The 21,217-nt window shown below is 42.9% G+C and overlaps 1 protein-coding gene across 5 annotated transcripts in view; it reads left to right on the forward strand.

Annotated features, from left to right (window-relative positions):
- Positions 1 to 20,895, forward strand: part of LOC139364802 (autophagy protein 5-like) — a 28,932-nt gene extending 8,037 nt beyond the window's left edge. For 4 of the 5 annotated variants that reach the window (XM_071101912.1, XM_071101924.1, XM_071101906.1 and 1 more), the window contains 5 exons: positions 315 to 393; positions 2,833 to 2,995; positions 3,446 to 3,540; positions 10,716 to 10,833; positions 16,418 to 20,895. In XM_071101912.1, the coding sequence (XP_070958013.1) occupies positions 315 to 393; positions 2,833 to 2,995; positions 3,446 to 3,540; positions 10,716 to 10,833; positions 16,418 to 16,554 (592 nt within the window). In that variant the 3' untranslated portion in view covers positions 16,555 to 20,895. The remainder of the gene's footprint in view (positions 1 to 314; positions 394 to 2,832; positions 2,996 to 3,445; positions 3,541 to 10,715; positions 10,834 to 16,417) is intronic. The other variant, XM_071101943.1, reaches the window with a different exon arrangement.
- The last annotated feature ends 322 nt before the right edge of the window (positions 20,896 to 21,217 follow it).

Genomic DNA, 21,217 nt, shown 5'->3' on the forward strand with positions numbered 1-21,217 from the left:
ATCTTTTACAGATCAGAATTGAGCATATCAACTTACCTCCTATCATCATCAACGAGTAGACTACATACCAATTGTCTGCAGTCTTACATTTCAGGCACCAGGTGGCAGCCCAACACAAGCTTTTGACATTTGGTTGGACATGAGTCCTAATCTCAAATTGACATACACACGTAACTCAGACCTTTGGGTAAATAAGGTGTATTTTCTCTAAAAAACATATTAAGAGGTTACTTGGATCGAGCCCAAGGTGAAGGAGAGGATAACATGACATGCTTCCTCAACTGATGTGGTGTGGCTGTGTTTATTCATTGCAGGCACTATCCAATTGGATTGCTGTTCGACCTACATGCCTCCAACACTGCCCTGCCATGGAGTATCACTGTGCACTTTAAGGTACAACGCAGAATTTGTTTTTGAGCAAGTTAACACAGTACATATTTATAATCCTCCAAATGCTGGCCTGTATACAGCAGAGGTTGGAAGTGAAATTATTTTCCAGTCGTTTCGTTCTGAACAGAACCACTTTTCCCCCCGTTTCGTTCCACCGTTCCGACCATAAAAATACAATTCTTAACCGGTTCGAACCCCAAAAAAGTACCGGTTTATATCGTTCCTTTTTTATCCTGTGAAATCAACAGTTTTTTAAAAACATTTAGCTCATTAAATTACATCACCAATCAGTGCGGCAAGCTTGTTGTTTACATGCATGATGGACAGACAAGTGTAGCCTATGGTGCAAGATGTGACACATTTTGAGGGTGTGGAGAGAGCGAGAGACTGTTGAGGAGGAGGCTTGAAGCGCTGGGCATCTTGTTATGACATGCATTATATGAATTAGGTCCACAGAATTATACCTAGGAGGACAGCTTCTATGGAGGAACTTTTTAATGTCCTTTGAGCTAGCTAGCTAACAAGCTTGAGATAGCAAGTTAACAGTCTTGTGTGTGCAGAGCGGCACCGGAATTTAAAACGCGTCTTACCTTTTTGTAAAGCCTTTGCTTTCCTAACTGACTGTGTGTATTGGTTATTGACTTCCCTGAAAAGTTGCATATCGCGGGGATTATTCGATGCTAGTGCAGTACGCCACACTATGTTTTTGTGCTGGTTGAGGACAGTCAGGTCTGAAGTGAACCCAGGGCTATATATGTTCTTAGTTCTACATTTTTTGAATGGGGCATGCTTATTTAAGATGGTGAGGAAATTACCTTTAAAGAACAACCAGGCATCCTCTACTGAAGGGATGAGTTCAATATCCTTCCAGGATACCCGGGCCAGGTCGATTAGAAAGGCCTGCTCGCAGAAGTGTTTTAGGGAGCATTTGACAGTGATGAGGGGTGGCCGTTTGACTGCGGAGCCATAACAAATGCAGGCAATGAGGCAGTGATCACTGAGATTCTGATTGAAAACAGCGGAGGTGTATTTGGAGGGCAAGTTGGTTAAGATAATATCTATGAGAGTGCCCATGTTTACGGATTTAGGGTTGTACCTGGTGGGTTCCTTGATCATTTGTGTGAGATTGAGGGCATCTAGTTTAGATTGTAGGACGGCCGAGGTGTTAAGCATGTCCCAGTTTAGGTCTGAAGATAGATGGGGGGCAATCAATTCACATATGGTGTCCAGGGCACAGCTGGGAGCTGAGGGGATTCTATTTCTGGAGAGATTCATTTTTTTAATTAGAAGCTCAAACTGTTTGGGCGTAGACCTGGAAAGTATGACGGAACTCTCTGAGTAGATTGCAACTCCTCCCCCTTTGGCAGTTCTATCTTGATGGAACATTTTGTAGTTGGGGATGGAAATCTCAGAATTTTTGGTGGCCTTCCTCAGCAAGGATTCAGACACGGCAAGGACATCAGGGTGGGCGGCTATGAAAAGCCAACTGACATTTACTCCTGAGGTGCTGACCTGTTGAACCCTCGACAACCACTGTGATTATTATTATTTGACCCTGCTGGTCATCTATGAACATTTGAACATCTTGGCCATGTTCTGTTATAATTTCCACCCGGCACAACCAGAAGAGGACTGGCCACTCCTCATAGCCTGGTTCCTCTCTAGGTTTATTCCTAGGTTCTGGCCTTTCTACTGAGTTTTTCCTAGCCACCGTGCTTCTACACCTGCATTGCTTGCTGTTTGGGGTTTTAGGCTGAGTTTCTGTACAGCACTTTGAGATATCAGCTGATGTAAGAATGGCTTTATAAATGCATTTGATTTGATTTGGGCGAATGTGTTAAAGCAGTTGTAAAACAAACTTAGGGAGGAGGCTTCTGATGTTAACATGCATGAAACCAAGGCTTTTACAGTTACAGAAGTCAACACATGAGAGCGCCTGGGGACACACAGGGCCCGATGAACAGAGGAGAGGAGTAGGATGAGGGTATGGCTAAAGGCTATCAAAACTGGTCGTCTAGTGCGTTGGGGACAGAGAATAAAAGGAGCCGATTTCTGGGCGTGGTAGAATAGATTCAGGGCATCATGTACAGACTGGTATGGTAGGGTGCGGATACAGTGGAGGTAAACCTAGGCATTGAGCGACGATAAGAGAGGTTGCATCTCTGGAGGCACTAGTTATGCTACGTTTCTGAGTGACAGCGTGAGGACTTTATTGTGTTTTGTTGTGGGACTAGAAAAAAATGCCTGGAACGTAAAAGAACGTTATTAACCGGTTCCCATGATTTTAAAATTACGGTTCTGTTCCTGAAACAGTTTGGATCACTTTTGTTCCTTGAAAATGTTTGTTATTTTCCAGTTTTCGGTTCTGTTCCCTGAACCGGTTCCAACCCCTGGTATACAGTGCTAAAAAGCAGTCCTGCCTGTGTGGTTTCTCTGAGGTAGAATTTCCCAGAGCGTGACCTGCTCCACTGCCCCTCTAACTCTGTGATCGAGGCCCACTTCATGTCCAGCATCAAGGAGGCGGATGCCCTCAAACACAAGAGCCAGGTCATCAACGACATGCAGAAGAAAGACCACAAGCAGCTGTGGATGGGTCTGCAGAACGGTGAGGGCCCCACACACATACATACACACACACACATATGTAAATATTGACTTTTTAGACTCTGTACCCTTATGTTCCCCTCTACTCAGCAACTTACACACCCCCAAGTCAACCAGTCAAAACCACGCCACCCACGCTCTCTGAACAGTGTCTTTGCCTCAGCTGCAAAGTTTTTCTCTTCTTACTTACCAAAATATACTCTTTTGGAAGCTTCCATAACCAAACCAGACCAGAAACAGAGAGAGAAAGAGACAGTTACAACTCCACCCAGAAGAGAAAACACATCTGAAATATTTCAAAAGCTAAAATTGTGTGAAAGTGAGATACAGGGGAGGGGAGTTAGAAACCAGGAAAGGTTACCAGGGTTTCAGAAGCCTCGTAGAGCTGGTTTAAAAACAAAAGGAGATGGGGACAGTTTGTATGTAAATGTAGTTGTGTTGTGTTCCTCAGATAAGTTTGACCAGTTCTGGGCCATGAACCGTAAGCTGATGGAATACCCCACAGAGGAGGGAGGCTTTCGCTACATCCCCTTCAGGATATACCTGGTAAATGGGCTAACACATGCCTTGTTGACATCACAGCCAGTGTGACCTGCAGTGCGGCATCACTGTTACTGTTAATAGATGATGTAATCGATGCAATCAAAAAAATACATACGGCAATGCATAATCATGAAAGAACACTCTTTTATCATCTGATAAGCAAATAGAACACAAGGGTGCTTTTAGGAATATAAGAAAGCATGAAGTGAATATGAAGATCACAAAATACACAGTACACAGAAATACAACTGAAATGTGCAGCACAAACCACTTATCAACACAATCATGAATGAATTGTCACTCCACTGCCTGGTATTATGACGATGCAGTCTAGTACCTGAACTGTCCCGTAGATGGTGCTGTATGACGGACTAGTAAGGCGCTTCATGAATACCGCCTAGTCCTACGGTTATGATTAAAGTGGGCTGCTGTTGAGCAACTTTTTATTTGTTAGTAAGCTTGTAATTTATTGTGATCCAGTGACAGAAACAACCCTACAGAAGTGCTCAGTTGCAAAAATATTTCCTGGAGATGTTCAATGAATAACTTTTTCCCGCCCAAAATGATTTTGTCAAACTCCTTTGATTACGGCAGATCAATCAAACAATCCTCACCTTTTCCCAGAGATCACCCATTAAACTACAAATGCGTTAGCCTAATGTTTGTTCTGATCGTGTGCTTGGCCATCGTTTAGTTTGACTAGTATATAGTTGGATGTGGGCAACTCAAATGAAGCGTGCCCAAACCGTGGGATGTACGCGGGCACAGGTGAATTACTAAGGGGGATCCCGCGCATCCATGACTCAGATGAAATTCCCTCAAAATGATGAATAAGCACCAGTGTCTCATCCTGAAGGTCTGGAAAACATTAGGCCGTGTGTATCCCATAGTGTAGGAAAACTGTGGGGAAACGTCGTGCCTGGAATGGGCATGATTTTACCCAAGACTGCTTTCAATAAGCCCTCGGATTAGCTCGACTGGTATATAGCTTTGCCTACCTAATTCCATTGTATTTGAGGCCATCTCTTCTCAACAAGACTAAACAAATGAGTATAGATTGATGTGGAAATTTCTCCAGGGGAATCCGAGTAGGTTGTCAGGGCTTTGCTGCTGTGTTATAACAGATGTCAGCTTTTATGCCCATGAAATCTCTCATCAATGTGTTTACTGGAATGTTACAATCATAAATCTATTCAAAATTAAAGACGACCAAACAGAACAATAAAATATATCATTCATGTGTTGACTAAAACATTATAAAAACGTCTTGGCCTGTATTGACTTTTAGTTGGTAAAGGAAACAAAATGTTACCACAAAATGAGATGATGAATATTTTTTGCAACTTCCAGGAAAATGCGATGTAATGCCTAGTCTTCAATTATAATATTGTGGCCAATTCTGTCACGTGTGTATATGGCTTTCAAAAAAAAAATACAAGCAAAATTAAACAAAAGCTTGGTACAAATTTGCTTTGGGACACAACATTGGGAGTCTGTGTATTGGTTGGACAACCAATACACAGACTACCAATGTTGTGTCCCAAAACTAGGTACATATGTAACTAATTTCACACTTCAACAAATCGTTTTTTATTTTGCCTATAATAAAACGGTCCAACACAATAATAAAACAGTGGTTGTAAAACCACAGACGCACCATGCGCAACAGGACTCCTTGGGTCTAGACAGAAATGTAGTTGTGTACTCCAAAGTTAACTGAACCAATGGCGGACAAAGCTATCCGGGTCCGGATGCAGAAGTCACGATTGAGGACTATATTTCAACCTGCAGGGCCCCCCTCTGATGGCAAATTGCGGTCTTTAGTGTAAATAACGTGCTGCTTTTGATGCAGACAGAATGAATGACAACATTGACTTTAAATAACAGAGCACTCACTTCCCCTAGACTGTGTTCCTTATGGAACAGGGAAGCGATTTAGAGGGAATGGATTTATCTGTGTCATCGTGCCAGTCTTTTTCAGACCGCCAGTTTCAAGCTCCAAAAGTGACGCCACTGTGTTACAAAGTGCCAGAGCCACTCAATCTTGCGGAAAGTGAAAATGATCATCCTACTGGGCAAAAAAAAGCTTGAATCAACGTAGTTTCCGTGTAATTTCAACCCAAAAAAGCAATGTGATGACGTTGAATCATCGTGGGAAACTGATTGGATTTGCAAGAAGTCATTAACGTAAAGGGCATTTCGTATTTTTCTTTACCCAACTTATAACCTAAATCGAATGACATGGTTCATTTGTTTGTTGAATTTACGTTAGGTGACAACTCAAACAAATGTAAATCAAAACTAGACGTTGAACTGATGTCTGTGCCCAGTGGCATGCTTGTATTAGAGACCGGTTACATTGTTTCTCGGCAGGTATGCCTTTTTCTCCTGTGACTAAATGTTTACTCATCAACCGAATGGCAGCCGCACTAACCTTTTTTTATGTTGGCTTTGAGAGGCACCTTCTAGGAAACTAGGTTGATAGTTTCTTAAATGTCTCTAGGGGATGATTTTACAGTGACACATCTGTTTACAAGCCCTGCTTGTGGGTGTTAAGGCAACAGATGTGAAAGCCACTGGGCATACTGTTGCAAACATTTCTTGCTCACTTATTATGTTACATAACACCCAGAATACTCAGGCCTACAAAATATTCTTCAATATTATTTTTCCCTGTTGTGTGTGTGGACTACTGTGGGAGAAATTAGGACAAGCTGGAATAGAGTGAATGGAAAGGGAATCAAACCCATGGCATATTATAGGCTAGAGTATAGTGTTAAGCTATAGACCTAGGTGTTATGGTTATGATGTTTAAGCTAAACAGATTGGCTCCTCCATGGAGGAGAGGGAGACATCCAATTACATGAGGTAGCCTACATGTATACTGTACACATGACATGGTGCCTCAGTGGCTGAGAGAAATGAGAGCTCAAAAAAAATCCCCTTGGAATTTTGATTTACCAGTGGAAGGTCTTGGGCTCAGTGGGAAAAGTGGTAAAGCTTTCTCTCCAACTGACTCACTCAGTGAGGGGGATTTGATTATCTGGGCTGGATGGGAGGAGTTTACACCGGGTGAAAAGTGGATAGCATTCATTTTGTACCGGGCTTGGCTCCCGTTCAAAGCCCACGGTGAAGTAGGCTCAAAACAAAAGGGACGTAGCCAAGACTAGATTAAGCACGTGGAGGAATTGCCTTCCCAATGAAATCTAGTTTGAAAATTCAAACATATATTTTATGGAAAAGCGAGAAACTCTGCAAAAAAAGAAACGTCCTCTTGCTGTCAACTAACTGCATTTATCTTCAGCAAACTTATTAACATGTGTAAATATTTGTATGAACATAAGATTCAACAACTGAGACATGAACTGAACAAGTTCCACAGACATGTGACTAAAAGAAATTGAATAATTTTTCCCTGAACAAATGTGGGGTCAAAATCAAAAGTAACAGTCAGTATCTGGTGTGGCCACCAGCTGCATTAAGTATTGCAGTGCATCTCCTCCTCATGGACTGCACCAGGTTTGCCACTTCTTGCTGTGAGATGTTACCCCACTTCCACCAAGGCACCTGCAAGTTCCCGGACATTTCTGGGGGGAATGGCCCTAGCCCTCACCCTCCGATCCAACAGGTCCCAGACGTGCTCAATGGGATTGAGGTCCGAGCTCTTCGCTGGCCATGGCAGAATACTGACATTCCTGTCTTGCAGGAAATCACACACAGAACGAGCAGTATCACGCACAGAACGAGCAGTAGCGTTGTCATGCTGGAGGGTCATGTCAGGATGAGCCTGCAGGAAGGGTACCTCATGAGGGAGGAGGATGTCTTCTCTGTAACGCACAGTGTTGTGAATGCTGGCAATGACAACAAGCTCAGTCCGATGATGCTGTGACACACCGCCCCAGACCATGAAGGACCCTCCACCTCCAAATCGATCCCGCTCCAGAGTACAGGCCTCGGGGGGTTGTGCCCATAGGCGACATTGTTGCCGGTGATGTCTGGTGAGGACCTGCCTTACAACATGCCTACAAGCCCTCAGTCCAGCCTCTTTCAGCCTATTGCAGACAGTCTGAGCACTGATGAAGGGGTTGTGCGTTCCTGGTGTAACTCGTGCAGTTGTTGTTGCCGTCCTGTACATGTCCTGCAGGTGTGATGTTTTTCAGAGTCAGTAGAAAGGCCTCTTTAGTGTCCTAAGTTTTCACCACTGTGACCTTAATTGCCTACAGTCTGTAAGCTGTTAGTGTCTTAACGACCATTCCACAGGTGCATGTTCATTAATTGTTTATGCTTCATTGAACAAGCATGGGAAAATGTGTTTAAACCATTTACAATCAAGATCTGTGAAGTTATTTGGATTTTTACGAATTATCTTTGAAAGACAGGGTCCTGAAAAAGGGACGTTTCATTTTTTGCTGAGTTTATATGTTTCTAGACGATGCATCATGCTGCCTTATTGACAATATGACCGAGCGGCGCATATTACTGTTCCATTTGAGAAGGGCACTCCTCCCTCCGCTTCTGCCCATTCATGTCACGGGCCAAAAATGATTATAATTATATTGATTTACTTTTGTGCACCTCAGCCACCAGTTTACTGTCAATTAGTCGGATTGAACCCACACTGGCAATTAGGCAATGGGTTGAGTTCCTTTGCTCGCTTCAGTCAGGGAGAGCGAGTCTCTTTTCCCCTGACCTCTCATCGTCAGAGAGTTAATGACGCATCGCTCTTGGGTGTCGCCAGGTGGTACTCTGCTAGCTCTGGTGTCACACAAACTGAAAAGAAAGTGTCTCTGTCCAAGAGTATCGCTCTTCTATCCAGGATCAATGGCCCCCTCTTTGTATGGTACCCAGGTCAATTATTCATGGCGGTTTTTAAAAATGCAACGAAGTAGCTGTCACTTATCGCACTCTCTCCACTCCAGCTCCTGGCATAATCCCACACAAACTCTACGCTTCCTGTCAGTGAGTCACTCTTTCTGGTAACCCAAGAGCCAGCTTCGCGCCTTTAGAGCCACCTTCCCTACCATGCGCCCGGCGGTGTTAGTTACAGCTCCGTTACCCAAACCCTCCCGTTGCCGGTTTCCTTTTCACAGCTCCCATGATTAGTTGCTATTGTGTGTCTGACTCGCCGTTTGTCACCTCAGAGGCCCCTGGTTTCCCCGAACTGATAAACAAACTGGTTTCCCAGAACTGATAGCAACCCGATCGTACACGGACACCGCCGAATGCCTGATCTTCTGGACCATATCCAGCGAGCGTCACCTTTCTCATTGCCCTCAGATCAGAGACTGGGTAGCAAGCACCACTTTTTATATTTTACTAGATGTGTCTGTAGGTGGACTCTTCAATAGGTCATTATCAATAAAACGTCTCAAAATGGTGTAGAGCGTTTGATTTGGTTGCTGGGGGGCAAGGAGACCCCCTAAAACCATTGACAACTGCATGCCGTTTTCAAGGGATTGTTAAATGTTATAACTTCTTGGTTGTAATATCATCACCTCTAGAAGAGCATAGACAGAACTAGACATTTTAGATTATTCCATGCAAATCAATTGCGCACATTTAGCTCTATCAGAGTTATACAGCAAGTAACAGCGTGCTTTTCATGATCATTAAACATCAATTGATCATGTAATTTCAGATGCGTGAGGGTAGCCTATCCATTTGAAATGTAACTAGCTAGCTAACCAAACAACGTGTCATTTAGTTTGCGTCATCAGAGATTAGGCTTTTGGAAAGAGCTTGTCATCGGCAAGTCCTCGTGCTGGTGAAGTTGTCAGTCAGACTACTGTCATCACTACTATAGATGGCAAGCAAATATAGCCATCTAGTTTGTCTACTGAAAGTTAGCTTGTTACCTAGCCATATTGACGTAATCTGTTATTAGCTAGCCAATTATATGTTATTACCTCGGTGCCTGTCATGTCTGTCAGCAGCAATCATAATTAAACACTTAAAAACAATGTTAAAAAGGGGGTAATGTTAGCTAACTTCACTAGATAGGTCTACGCTGCAGTTGGAGAGGAAAAGTTCTAAGTTTCTATTGCTAACAGTACATCGGCAAATGCACCCTTTTGTTGATTGACAGGCAGAGCCCACAAAGGATGGGAAAATGAACCTAAACCACTTACAGGTATAGTTCACTTTATCACTCAAATATCCAGTTAATGGCGGCCAATATTGAGAGATATCATGAGGCTACCCTCATGTATGACATGATCAATTGCACCTAACTTTTATCACTGGAGTAGCCTGTGATTGAATCGTCAGAGACTTTGGTTTATTTAGTTGTATATTCATTTGGGGCGCAGTTCCCGAGGGCTTGGGTCAGTGCCAGAAATAATCGAGTCGTGACTTGTAGCCTAGAATAAGCACTTCATTTTATGTTCTTGCATTGGAGCTATTGTGTGGCTTTGTCAAGCTGTTGCATAAAAGTACTTGAGTAATAAATTAAGTAACTTATTGCAAACAGGATGCATGTTTTGGAATATTTGTTTTCTGTACCGACTTCTTTTCACTCTGTCAATTAGGTTAGTATTGTGGAGTAACTACAATGTTGTTGATCCATCCTCAGTTTTCTCCTGTCATCACCATTAAACTCTGTAACTGTTTTAAAATTAGCCTCATGGTAAAATCCCTGAGCGGTTTCCTTCCTCTCTGGCAACTGAGTTAGGAAGGACGCCTGTATCTTTGTAGTGACTGGGTGTATTGATACACCATCCAAATCCTAATTAATAACTTCACCAGGCTCAAAGAGATATTCAGTGAATCTGTGCTTGAATTCACTGCTCAACCGAGGGACCTTACATACAATTGTATGTGTGGGGTACAGAGATGGGGTAATCATTCCAAAATTAATGTTAAACACTATTTTTGCACACAGAGTGAGTCCATGCAATTTATTGTGACTTTTTAAGCACATTTTTACTCCTGGATGTATTTAGGCTTGCCATAACAAAGGGGTTGAATACTTATTGACTCAAGACATTACAGTTGTTAATCTTTTACATTGTTGGGTATTGCATGTAGATCACGGGCACACAATCTCAATTTAATCCATTTTAAATTCAGGCTATAACACAACAAAATGTGGAAAAAATCAAGGGGTGTGAATACTTCCCGAAGGCACTGTATGTAATTTATTTGTCATGCTCTGATTCCTCTCCCCACTCTCCGTGTAGACGATGAGTGACAGGCCATTCATCCAGAAGTTGTTTCGCCCCATCTCGTCCGACGGCTACACACACACGCTGGGGGATCTGCTGAAGGAGGTGTACCCCGTGGCCATATCCAGCGACGGTACTTACCTACTCATAGACATTGCACTACACTAATTACACCTATACTACATATACCTCTCTTACACACACACACACACAGTCCCACACAGTAAACACACACAGTCCCACAAGAGAAAGCAGACCTGTTTCTTCCTCACTGTGCTATCAAAGGGTGCTCTGCATCTCACAGGAAGCCATGTTGGTCTATTTAATTTACACAGTAAAAGAGGACTTTTAGAGATAAAACACAGGAGAGGGTCGAGGAGGGAAAATAGTCGCCCTCATGTGAAAGAGTGAAAAGCAAGGGGGAGGGGAAGAAAATACATAGTGGAATGAGGAGCGGCGCTAGATGTAGAGAAGAGGGAGCGATGGAGATGGAGAGAGAGAGGCAGCCTAAACAGGTAGTGTCTGGAGGGCTGTGCAGAGGAAGTAGATAAGCAGACAATGGAGCTGTGAGACAGAGGACCTGCAGGACAATCACCTGCATGGAGCAATGCACCACTACCATTACTTCTGTTCTGCCTGCCTGCCTACCTGCCTCTCTCTTTCGCTCTCTGTCTGCCTCCCTCATGTCTTTCTCTTGCTCGCTCCTTCTCTCCCACTCTCTTGCTTTATCAAGAATCGCTATATTTTCTATTCATACCCTTCCTGTACTTATATAATCTCTTTTATCCATTTCCCTCTTTTCTTCATTCCTTCTCTCCTCTGAGGGTGGTGGTGGCTTGGCTTGATAAAGGTGAAAGTGCTGCTTTGTTGTGTTTCCCTTTCTTCCTCACTGGGGAGATGGGTGTGCGATAGCGGGGGATTACAGCGGTGTGTTTGGATTAGAGGGACTGGGGGGGGTACTCAGGCAGCCTAATGGTGGCATTGTTCACAGGTGTATTCTGGGGACCCGATTCCCTGTGAGGACCTATCGGATAAGGATGTCCCAGCACTCTGATGTTTCAAACATCAAACCAACATTTTTTTTAAACATTCCCCTCTGTTTTGTCTGGAAGCCTTGATGGCCCTTCAAGCACTCCCGAAACCTGTCAAACTGAACTAACCCAACGAAACATGTAACCAGGGGTTATATTAACTGGGGATTCCCAGCATATGGCAGCGTGATACTCAGATGAGTCGTACTGTTACCGGACCGGACCGCCGTTCTTCCACCCACGCAGGAAAATCGGACGTCAGCATCTTATTCTGATTAGCAGTCGATTGGTCAGCTTTGACGTCTGCGAACGCTTTGTTTTGACCAAGGTATTAGACATGGTTTAACTGGGTTAGAGGCAGGAGAGATGTCTGAACAGTAACACGTTTCTCCCCATGTATGACGCAGGACAAGTTCAATTGCACAAGCCTCAGAAAGAGTTGCCTCGGCGGGTCAAAGCCTTCCGAGAATTCCCCCGTCATGTCCTTTACAGATGTGACATGTTTCTTTTATAAAGAAAAACTGTTTTTGTGGTGATATTTCTAATAAGTGGAGAATGCAGAAATCCCCCCCGACTGACAAGCCCACGCGCCAACAATAGTCGCCTACACACCCCTCTTATTGATTTTACTCATTCATGGTACAGCCCACAGAACAAAGGAGTGAAACTATTGGCCAATCCGCCCACACAGAACACCACAGTCAGTATCAATAGCGAATCCAGTCTCTTCTCATCAAACGGGCCGTCTCACTGTTCAGAGTGCGGGGGTGTTCTGGGTTTCAGTGGTTGGTTTGATATGAGGGACGGTGGGTGTGTGAGGTGTTGCTAGGTGTTGAGTGGGGGAGGCAGAAATGAGACAGGTCTCCAAGTCAATACCTTATGGTCTGTTTATTGTATAACTGCAAACTCCATTTCCCTGTTCTTTCTTAGAAATGCAGTTGAGGAGTTTATTCATGAAAGAACAAACTACTTAACTTTCTGAAGGAAATTACTCTTATGAGACATCATAAGACAAACATGTTTTTCAGGTCTAGAGAGATATATATATATATTGATTTATACCTGTCAGTTCCCCCTAACATACACCCCTAACATACACACATATTTCTTATTGGCCGGTCAGTGTGTTGATTGAGTTCTGGTGTAACTGTTTTGTCTTGGCTGGCCTCACTGCAGGGATGAATGGGCTTGCGGCCTTCTTAAATTGGACTTTTTGCTATACTTAAGTAACAAAACATAATGTCTTGACTGTTAGTCGCCGCAATACTCAACCGCAGTGTGTGTTCATGGGTGAGCAAATGTGTAATCTTTTATTTTTATTCAAATATGGTGGTCAATATTCCTCTTTAGAACTAAGTTGTTATGGAGTTGTACATACTATTTAGGGAATAGGGTGCCATTTGGGATGCATGCATTACTATAGTAATGCATTAACATGAATCAAACACAACTTGATTGGCCCCAATCCCAAATCACTACAGGAATGTATAACAACCATGTATGCATCTGAAATGCCACCCTATTCCCTAAATAGTGCACTACTTGTGACAAGAGGTCCATAGGTCTCTGGTTAGCCATGTTAATGGCTCACAGCAGCATAGTGTGATTCAGATGTGAAAACATCTCTGTCAGTCTTCCTAAGAGCCCTAATATTATATCACGTTCCAGAAAAACCTAGGGGACCATGCCTTCTGGCCACAGTATAGAAGAATCCATGCAAAATACACAGTAGAATTCTATCTGGAGGACTCAAAATCCTTCCACTATGACACAGCGCTTTCACAACGTTTCAGAGGAGAATGACAAATTAATCACATTGGTCTCCACCCTCTGAAAAAGATATGACAACCATAAGAGGGCCCACCAGACCATACATTCTGTGTGCAGGTATTCAAGCTGTGTATTTTTGGGATGAATTTCCCTTGTCATAGTGAGAGTGTCAGGGGAGCCCCCCCCCCCCCACGTGTGCCTGCTACTGTCACCAGGGGCACAGTATGTGGAAGAGAGAGGGAAAGACAGAGAAAGTGAGATTGCAATATGAATGTCAGTACTTGTGAGTGTATTGATCGTATGTGTGCGATCGTATCTGTGATCATAGAATATACATAAAAATTGCTATGTATGGCTGTACGTAGGGCGGCCTAGCGGTTAAGAATGTTGGGCCAGCAACTGAAAGGTCGCTGGTTTAAATCCTAGAGCCAACTCGGTGAAAAATCTGACAATGTGCCCTTGAGCAAGGCACATAACCCTAATTGCTCCTGTAAATCGCTCTGGATGAGCGCATCTGCTAAATGACTAAAATGTTAAAATGTACATTGCTGGAACGGCATCATGAACACAGGCCACAATCGATAATGCAGTCATTGTTTTACTTTCTCGAGAGCAGTAGTTGGTTTAAAGTGGGATCGAGTTATTTCAATGTAATAGACCTTAAAATTATACTAAGGGAAACTGAGTTAACAAATAATACATAGAATGTATACTTGTTTTATTTATTGAATTAACAAACTTATGCAACACCCAATTCCCCTGTGTGAAAAAGAAGTTGCCCTCTGGCACTCAATAACTGGTTGTGCCACCTTTAGCTGCAATTGCTGCAACCAAATGCTTCCTGTAGTTGTTGACCAGTCTCTCACATTGCTGGCGAGGAATTTTGGCCCACTCTTGCATGCAGAACTGCTTTAAATTTGTGGATTAGGTGTGGAATTTGACTAAGCTATTACAGAACTTCAAATTTGTTTGGCTTTTTAACTATTTTCATGTAGACTTGATTGTGTTTTGCATCATTGTCTTGCTGTATGACCCAGCTGAGCTTCAGTTTCAGCTCACAGATGAATAGCCAGACATTCTCCTGTAGAATTATCTGAAACAGAGCAGAATTCATGGTTCCTTCTATTAAGACAAGTCGTCCAGGTCCTGAGGCAGTAAAGCATCCCCAAACCATCACTCTACCACCACCATGCTTGACCGTTGGTATGAGGTTCTTACTGTGGAATGCAGGGTTTGATTTTCGCCAGACATAATGTCATCTCATCCAAAAAGTTGACTCAAGTCTGCCAAAAAGCACCTGGATGATCATCAAGACTCTTGGAAGAATGTTCTACAGACATATGATTCAAAGGTAAAACACTGCATTCCACAGTAAGAAACTCATACCAACGGTGGTGGTAGTGTGATGGTTTGGGGATGCTTTGCTGCCTCAGGACCTGGACGACTTGCCTTAATAGAAGGAACCATGAATTCTGCTCTGTATCAGAGAATTCTACAGGAGAACGTCAGGCCGTCCGTCTGAGCTGAAACTCAACTGGGTCATGCAGCAAGACAATGATCCAAACACTTGATCAAGTCGACATGAAAACAGCTAAAAAGCAACTAATTTGAAGTTCTGGACTTGCCTACCTGGTTAAATAAAGGTTCAAATAAATACAATTTTAAAAACCACATGTTGCTGAGTTAAGCAGTTCTGCATGCAAGAGTGGGCCAAAATTCTTTCACAGCGACGTGAGAGACTGATCAACAACTACAGGAAGCATTTGGTTGCAGTCATTGCAGCTAAAAGTGGCACAACCAGTTATTGTGTGAGCAATTACTTTTCCACACAGGGGTATTGGGTGTTGCATAACTTTGTTTATTAGATACATTTGTAAAAAAATATATATAATAATTAAAAAGTGTTCTTTTGTAGACTCGGGTTCCTCTTATCTAATTAGGTTTTGGTTGAAAATCTGATAACATTCATTATCAAAAATAGGGAAAATCAAAGTATTTAAATATTTTTTCACGGCACTGTATTTCCATACTATATACCAGTCTGCAGGTGGTGGGTGTGCCTGAGGAGCTTCTTACTAACCCTGGATTCTTCACTCAGACAGATATTTCTAACGATCGTAACGGTCGTTCAGATATTACGTGTACATGCAACTGTATGCATCTTTTGGTAACGTATAAGGAGAAACGGTCAGTGCATGTGTGCATGTGTGTGTAGTCATATAGACACTGAGCTCCTACATGACTTGGCTACGGCCCCCTCTAGTGTTTTGACCCCGCCCTTCCCCTCAGTGCTCTGATATGAGTGGGTGAAAGGTCGTGACCTGGGGCCCAGTGTCTCTGAAGGGGTGGGGCTACTGTTGCTTTGAGTAAACCAGTAACTTACAAATATCGATGGACACATACAACATATGCCCTTCAGATGCGTCTACCTGCTGGCAATCTTTCACACATTTCATGCACGTAGCCATACATCCAAACACAGAGCGCATGCAGATTATCATACTAACTCTCTCTCACACACACACAGAAACACACACGTGCACACCTCGTCGGGCCATCCGAGTGAGGCTCATTTGTCTTGCTGTGTGACCTGTGGTCAGTCCCTGGGTCAGGCCTGGTCACTGTGATTGATTAATCTGTCTGTCGCTAGCCGAGAGCCTTCGGTCATTCTGAGGTGAGAGGGACAACTTAAACACACGCTCACTTAACTATTGCTTGCACACAAACTCCCACACTGTAATCTATGAGTGGGGATGTTTTTAAGAACATTCTAGCATTTCTGTTTGTAGAAATATATGGAGTCCGACACAAAGTCAAAAGGATTTTTAAGTTGGAGCTCCCTCTCATCCTCCATCTCCCCTCCCTCCCTCCCTCCCTCCCACCCTCCATGTCTCCCTTTTCTCTCTCCTTATACAGACGAGTCCAAGCGCTACCAGGTGGTGATCCATGGGATTGAGCCCCTGCTGGAGACCCCGTTGCAGTGGCTGAGTGAGCACCTCAGTCACCCTGATAACTTCCTCCACATCAGCGTCATACCCGCGCCTAGCGACTGACACCCCTGGCAAATTTTGTAACACCCGGCAACTAGGAATGTTGCAAACTCCGAACAGACTCTTTAGAGAGCAGGAAAACCCACGTGACTGGGGGGGGGGGGGGGGACGAAGAGTGACGCAATCGCAGTGTGACGTCATCTCATTCAACTTGTCTCAAAAAGGAGCCCACCAGGAGAAAATGTACCCTTCTGTTCTCCATCTCTTTTCCTCTCCTCCTTCGCCCTCTGTCTCTTTTGGACCATTATGTGTTTGGGGAAAGTTGTTCCGCCCAAAATGTGGAAGGCCAAGCAGAAAGAGGGCTGATCCGTTTAAAAAGAGAGGCAGTAAGATGCCGCTTACCACCTCCTCTCTCCTCTTCCTCCTCCTAGAGAAAGAGACAGAGCCCCGACATGCCTAGTGGGACCCCCTACAAACAGAAGTTGCCTTAGTTTTCCCGAGTCACATCATGCGCTACACGGCTGGACGTTCATAAAGTCACACTGAGTTTACATGGTTGTACTGTATGCCACTGAGGAGTGAAAGGGGATTTTTAAAGACACTTCTTCATTCTTTCTCTCACTGTATTTTTATATTCTCCATCTTCCTCACTGTATTTCCTGTCTCTTTCTTCTCTCTCTTCCTCCCTCCCCCTCTTTCTCTCTCGTGTCATTTACTGCCGATGCTCTCTCATCTCCGTAGCTAATTTATCTATTGGAATTCCTTCTGCTACTAATGAGACCGCTAAACTTCTCTCCATGCCAAGCCTTGGGGTTGTGTGTGTGTGTGTATTGTAATTAGATACCTAATTTAAAGTCTCCTAGAGGGGGTGAGGAAGGTGTGAAGAGTACGAATGGAATCATGTCTGTCTTCTCTCTTCCGTGTCAAAGGGAAACGGAGCCAGACATGTCATTTGGAGTGTGTTGCAGTCGAAGGGGAGGGAAACTTGTGATGTCACACCTGTCTTAGCACGTCGGGCTTCCTCATGCCGCCTAGGATGATGGGAGAGGGGAGTTTACAGCTCTGAGTCAGGGCTGGGCTCGACGTGGGGTACTGTCTGAGGGGTAGGCATGTGCATACGTGTGTGTATGTACATGTCTGTATGGGTACTTTTTACACATTTTGTTGTTACAAAGTGGGATTAAAATGCATTTCATTGTCATTTTTGGTCAATTATCGACACAAAACACTAATGTCAAAGTGGAAGACAAATTGTAACATTTATTAACAAAATACAAAAAAATTAAACTACTATATCTTGATAAGTATTCTCCCCCCTGAGACTACATGTTAGAAATGCCTTTGGCAGTGATTACTTACTGAGTATTTTTGGCTAAGTATATAAGAGCTTTACACACCTGGATTGTACACTATTTGCCCATTTTTCTTTAAAGTATTCAAGCTCTGTCAAGTTGGTTGTTGATCATTGCTAGATAGCCATTTTGATGCCTTGCCATACATTTTCAAGCAGATTTAAGTCAAAACTGTAACTAGGCCACTCAAGAACATTCACTGTGTTCTTTGTAAACAACTCCAGTGTAGATTTGGCTTTGTGTTTTAGGTTCTTGTTCTGCTGAAAGGTGAGTTTGTCTCCCAGTGTCTGTTGGAAAGAACATTGAATCAGATTTAGCCTGTGCTTAGCTGTATTCTGTTTCTTTTTATCCTAAAAAAACTCCCTAGTCCTTGCTGATGACAAGCAAACCCATAACATGATGCAGCCACCACGATGCTTGGAAATATGGAGATTGGTACACAGTAATGTGTTGTATTGGATTTGCCCCAAACATAACGCTTTGTATTCAGGACAAAAAGTAAATTTCTTTGCCACATTTTTTTGCAGTATTATTTAAGTGCCTTGTTGCAAACAGGATGCGTGTTTTAGAATATTTTTAATCTGTACATGCTTCTTTGCACTCTGTCATTTAGGTTAGTATTGTGGAGTAACTACAATGTTGTTGATCCATCCTCCAGTTTTCTCATATCACAACCATTAAACTCTGTAACTGTTTTTAAATCACCATTGTCCTCATGGTGAAATCCCTGAACAGTTTCCTTCCTCTCCGGCAATTGAGTTAGGAAGGACACCTGTATCTTTGTAGTGATTGGGTGTATTGATACACCCTCCAAAGCCTAATTAATAACTTCACCATTCTCAAAGGGATATTCAACGTCTACTGCACCAATCAGTGCCCTTTGCGCGGCATTGAAAAACCTCCCCGTCTTTGTGGTTGAATCTCTGCTTAAAATGTCCTACTCGATTGAGGGACATTATCTAAATGTTTGTGGGGTACAGAGATGGGGGTAGTCATTCAAAAATCATGTTAACCATTATTATTGAACACAGAATGAGTCCAACTTATGTGACTTGTTAAGCACATTTTAACTCCTGAACTTATTTAGGCTTGCCATAACAAAGGGGTTGAATACTTATTGACTCAAAACATTTCAGTTTTTTTTTTAATATACTTTTTTGTAATTCCACTTTAACATTATGGGTTATTGTGTGTGACACAATCTCAATTTAATAGCTAAATGTGGAAAAAGTAAAGTAATGTGAATACTTTCTGAAGGCAGTATGTGTGCGTGTGTGCGTGTGTGTGACTGCACACAGCGGACACAGACTTTTGACTCAGTCTCAAAGACACACGCCGATGATGAAAAGCAGAGCTAGACTCTCATCTTGCTGACATATTTGTCTTGTTGGGATTTCCCAGTCAACCTATTGGATTGAGTTGCTCAATACTGACAGCTCTGGCTATATCTCAATTGCAGAGCTTTTAAATATCTCTATTGCATGTGTATACTGCCATTCCTCCTCCAAGCCCTTGGCAGCATGTCTCGCAACTCACCCAAAGGGATCCTCGGCAATCATTTATTTTTCATTACGATGGGGAAGTACAGGTAACTGCCACAATAAAGGAAACCCCAACATAAAGTGTCTTAATAGGGTGTTGGGCCACCAGAACAGCTTCAGTGCACTTTGACATAGATTCTACAAGTGTCTGGAACTTTATTGGAGGGATGCGACACCATTCTACCATGTGAAATTCCATCATTTGGTGTTTTGTTGGTGGTGGAAAACGCTGTCTCAGGCACCACTACAGAATCTCCCATAAGTGTTCTTTAAACCCCCTATGCTTTTTTCAGACCCTCTTTCAGTCTCTGAGATTTGATTAATTTAGCAGACGCTCTTTTTCAGATCTCTTCTAGCCTTGGTAGCCAAAATAATGGGTACATGGGTACATGACCCTGAGAATGATGGGATGTTAATTTCTTAATTAACTCAGGAACCACACCTGTGTGGAAGCGCCTGCTTTCAATATACTTTGTATCCCTCCTTTACTCAAGTGTTTCCTTTTATTTTGGGAGTTACCTATATATGGGACACAATGTCTGACCCCTGTTCTCCAATTGTCCCTCTGTTCCCCAGGTCATCACTTAGTTCATCCTGTTGTGGTTGTTGTCGTGTTTTAATTCATGGCCATACAACCCCCACCGCCCCTTAGAAATCAGACCGTGATGCGCCATTAAGGCTGAGGTGGCAACGAAAGGTCCCAACCCCAAATGCTCCCCCAATGTGTTCCAACAATAGCCAAACCCTTACTGTCCTAGTCATTGGCACTAGATTCCGCGAAACCGAGCTCTCACACACACACACATTTGTTTGTGTTTAACATGTTACAAGGGGCTGAGAGCAGTCAGAGGGTATCAGACACATGAGAGTGATTAGTAATTTAGAGGAATCCATGACTGTATTCCCTCCATGCTGCATCCCCGTGGGATAGAGAGCAAGATTAGGGAGAGAGGATGAGTGCATAGCTGAGGTGGCCAACGGGCCTTTTCTCGGCACAAGCTCACTAAGGGGGATTTTCTGCTCTATATTTCTACATTTGGACTCTGAGCTTATTTACAAATACTGTAGTTTTCCTTCCACCACACAAACACACACACACACACACACACTAGTCAATATGCAAACAAGGGTTCTGAGGTACTTTTCCGTCCCTCTGCTGTTTGTCTTTTCTCCCTTCCTCTACTTTCTCTTGGTGACAGCGATCATACTTACAGCACAGGTACAAACAGAACCATCCAGTCAGTGGAAGCATTACTAATGAAATATTTCTTGATTAACGAACGCTATCTTCAACTATCAGATCTTACCTGGATTCAGCGGTTTTCTCACTTTTAACTCTGCAACAAACAACAAAAATCTGCATTATTTTTCTGTTTTTTTATTTGTTTTCTCTCCAAATACACTATTTTGCAGTGGCTTTTCTTTCGTTTGCTACTTACTGCAATGATTACAATACAATGCTGTAAAAATGTTTTTGTGTAGAATTAAAAATGAAATTGTTTTATACTGTAGTTCTGGGCTATGCCTGTCTTTTTGTTCCTGTTCTGGTTTGAGTTATCATGATTGGGGTTGTTATGCATCTTATTTCTACATCAAATGTTTTTACTTCTATATGAAAACCTAATCTCCCAGAGTTTGTCTTTGTCATTTATTGGTGTTTATTTGAGGTTCAGGGGGTGGTAAAGGGTGTACAAAATGTATCTGAGAATCGTAGACTATTAGTTTTATTTTCAATCCTTTAACAAAATAGCTTCAGCCCGTTTCTGAATCACTATTGTCTACCCTTATTATTCCATGTTTATCTCACGATCTAATCTCTTTTCAAGAGGGATG

Source organism: Oncorhynchus clarkii, chromosome 2 (assembly GCF_045791955.1).
Source record: "Oncorhynchus clarkii lewisi isolate Uvic-CL-2024 chromosome 2, UVic_Ocla_1.0, whole genome shotgun sequence".
NCBI lineage: Eukaryota > Metazoa > Chordata > Actinopteri > Salmoniformes > Salmonidae > Oncorhynchus > Oncorhynchus clarkii.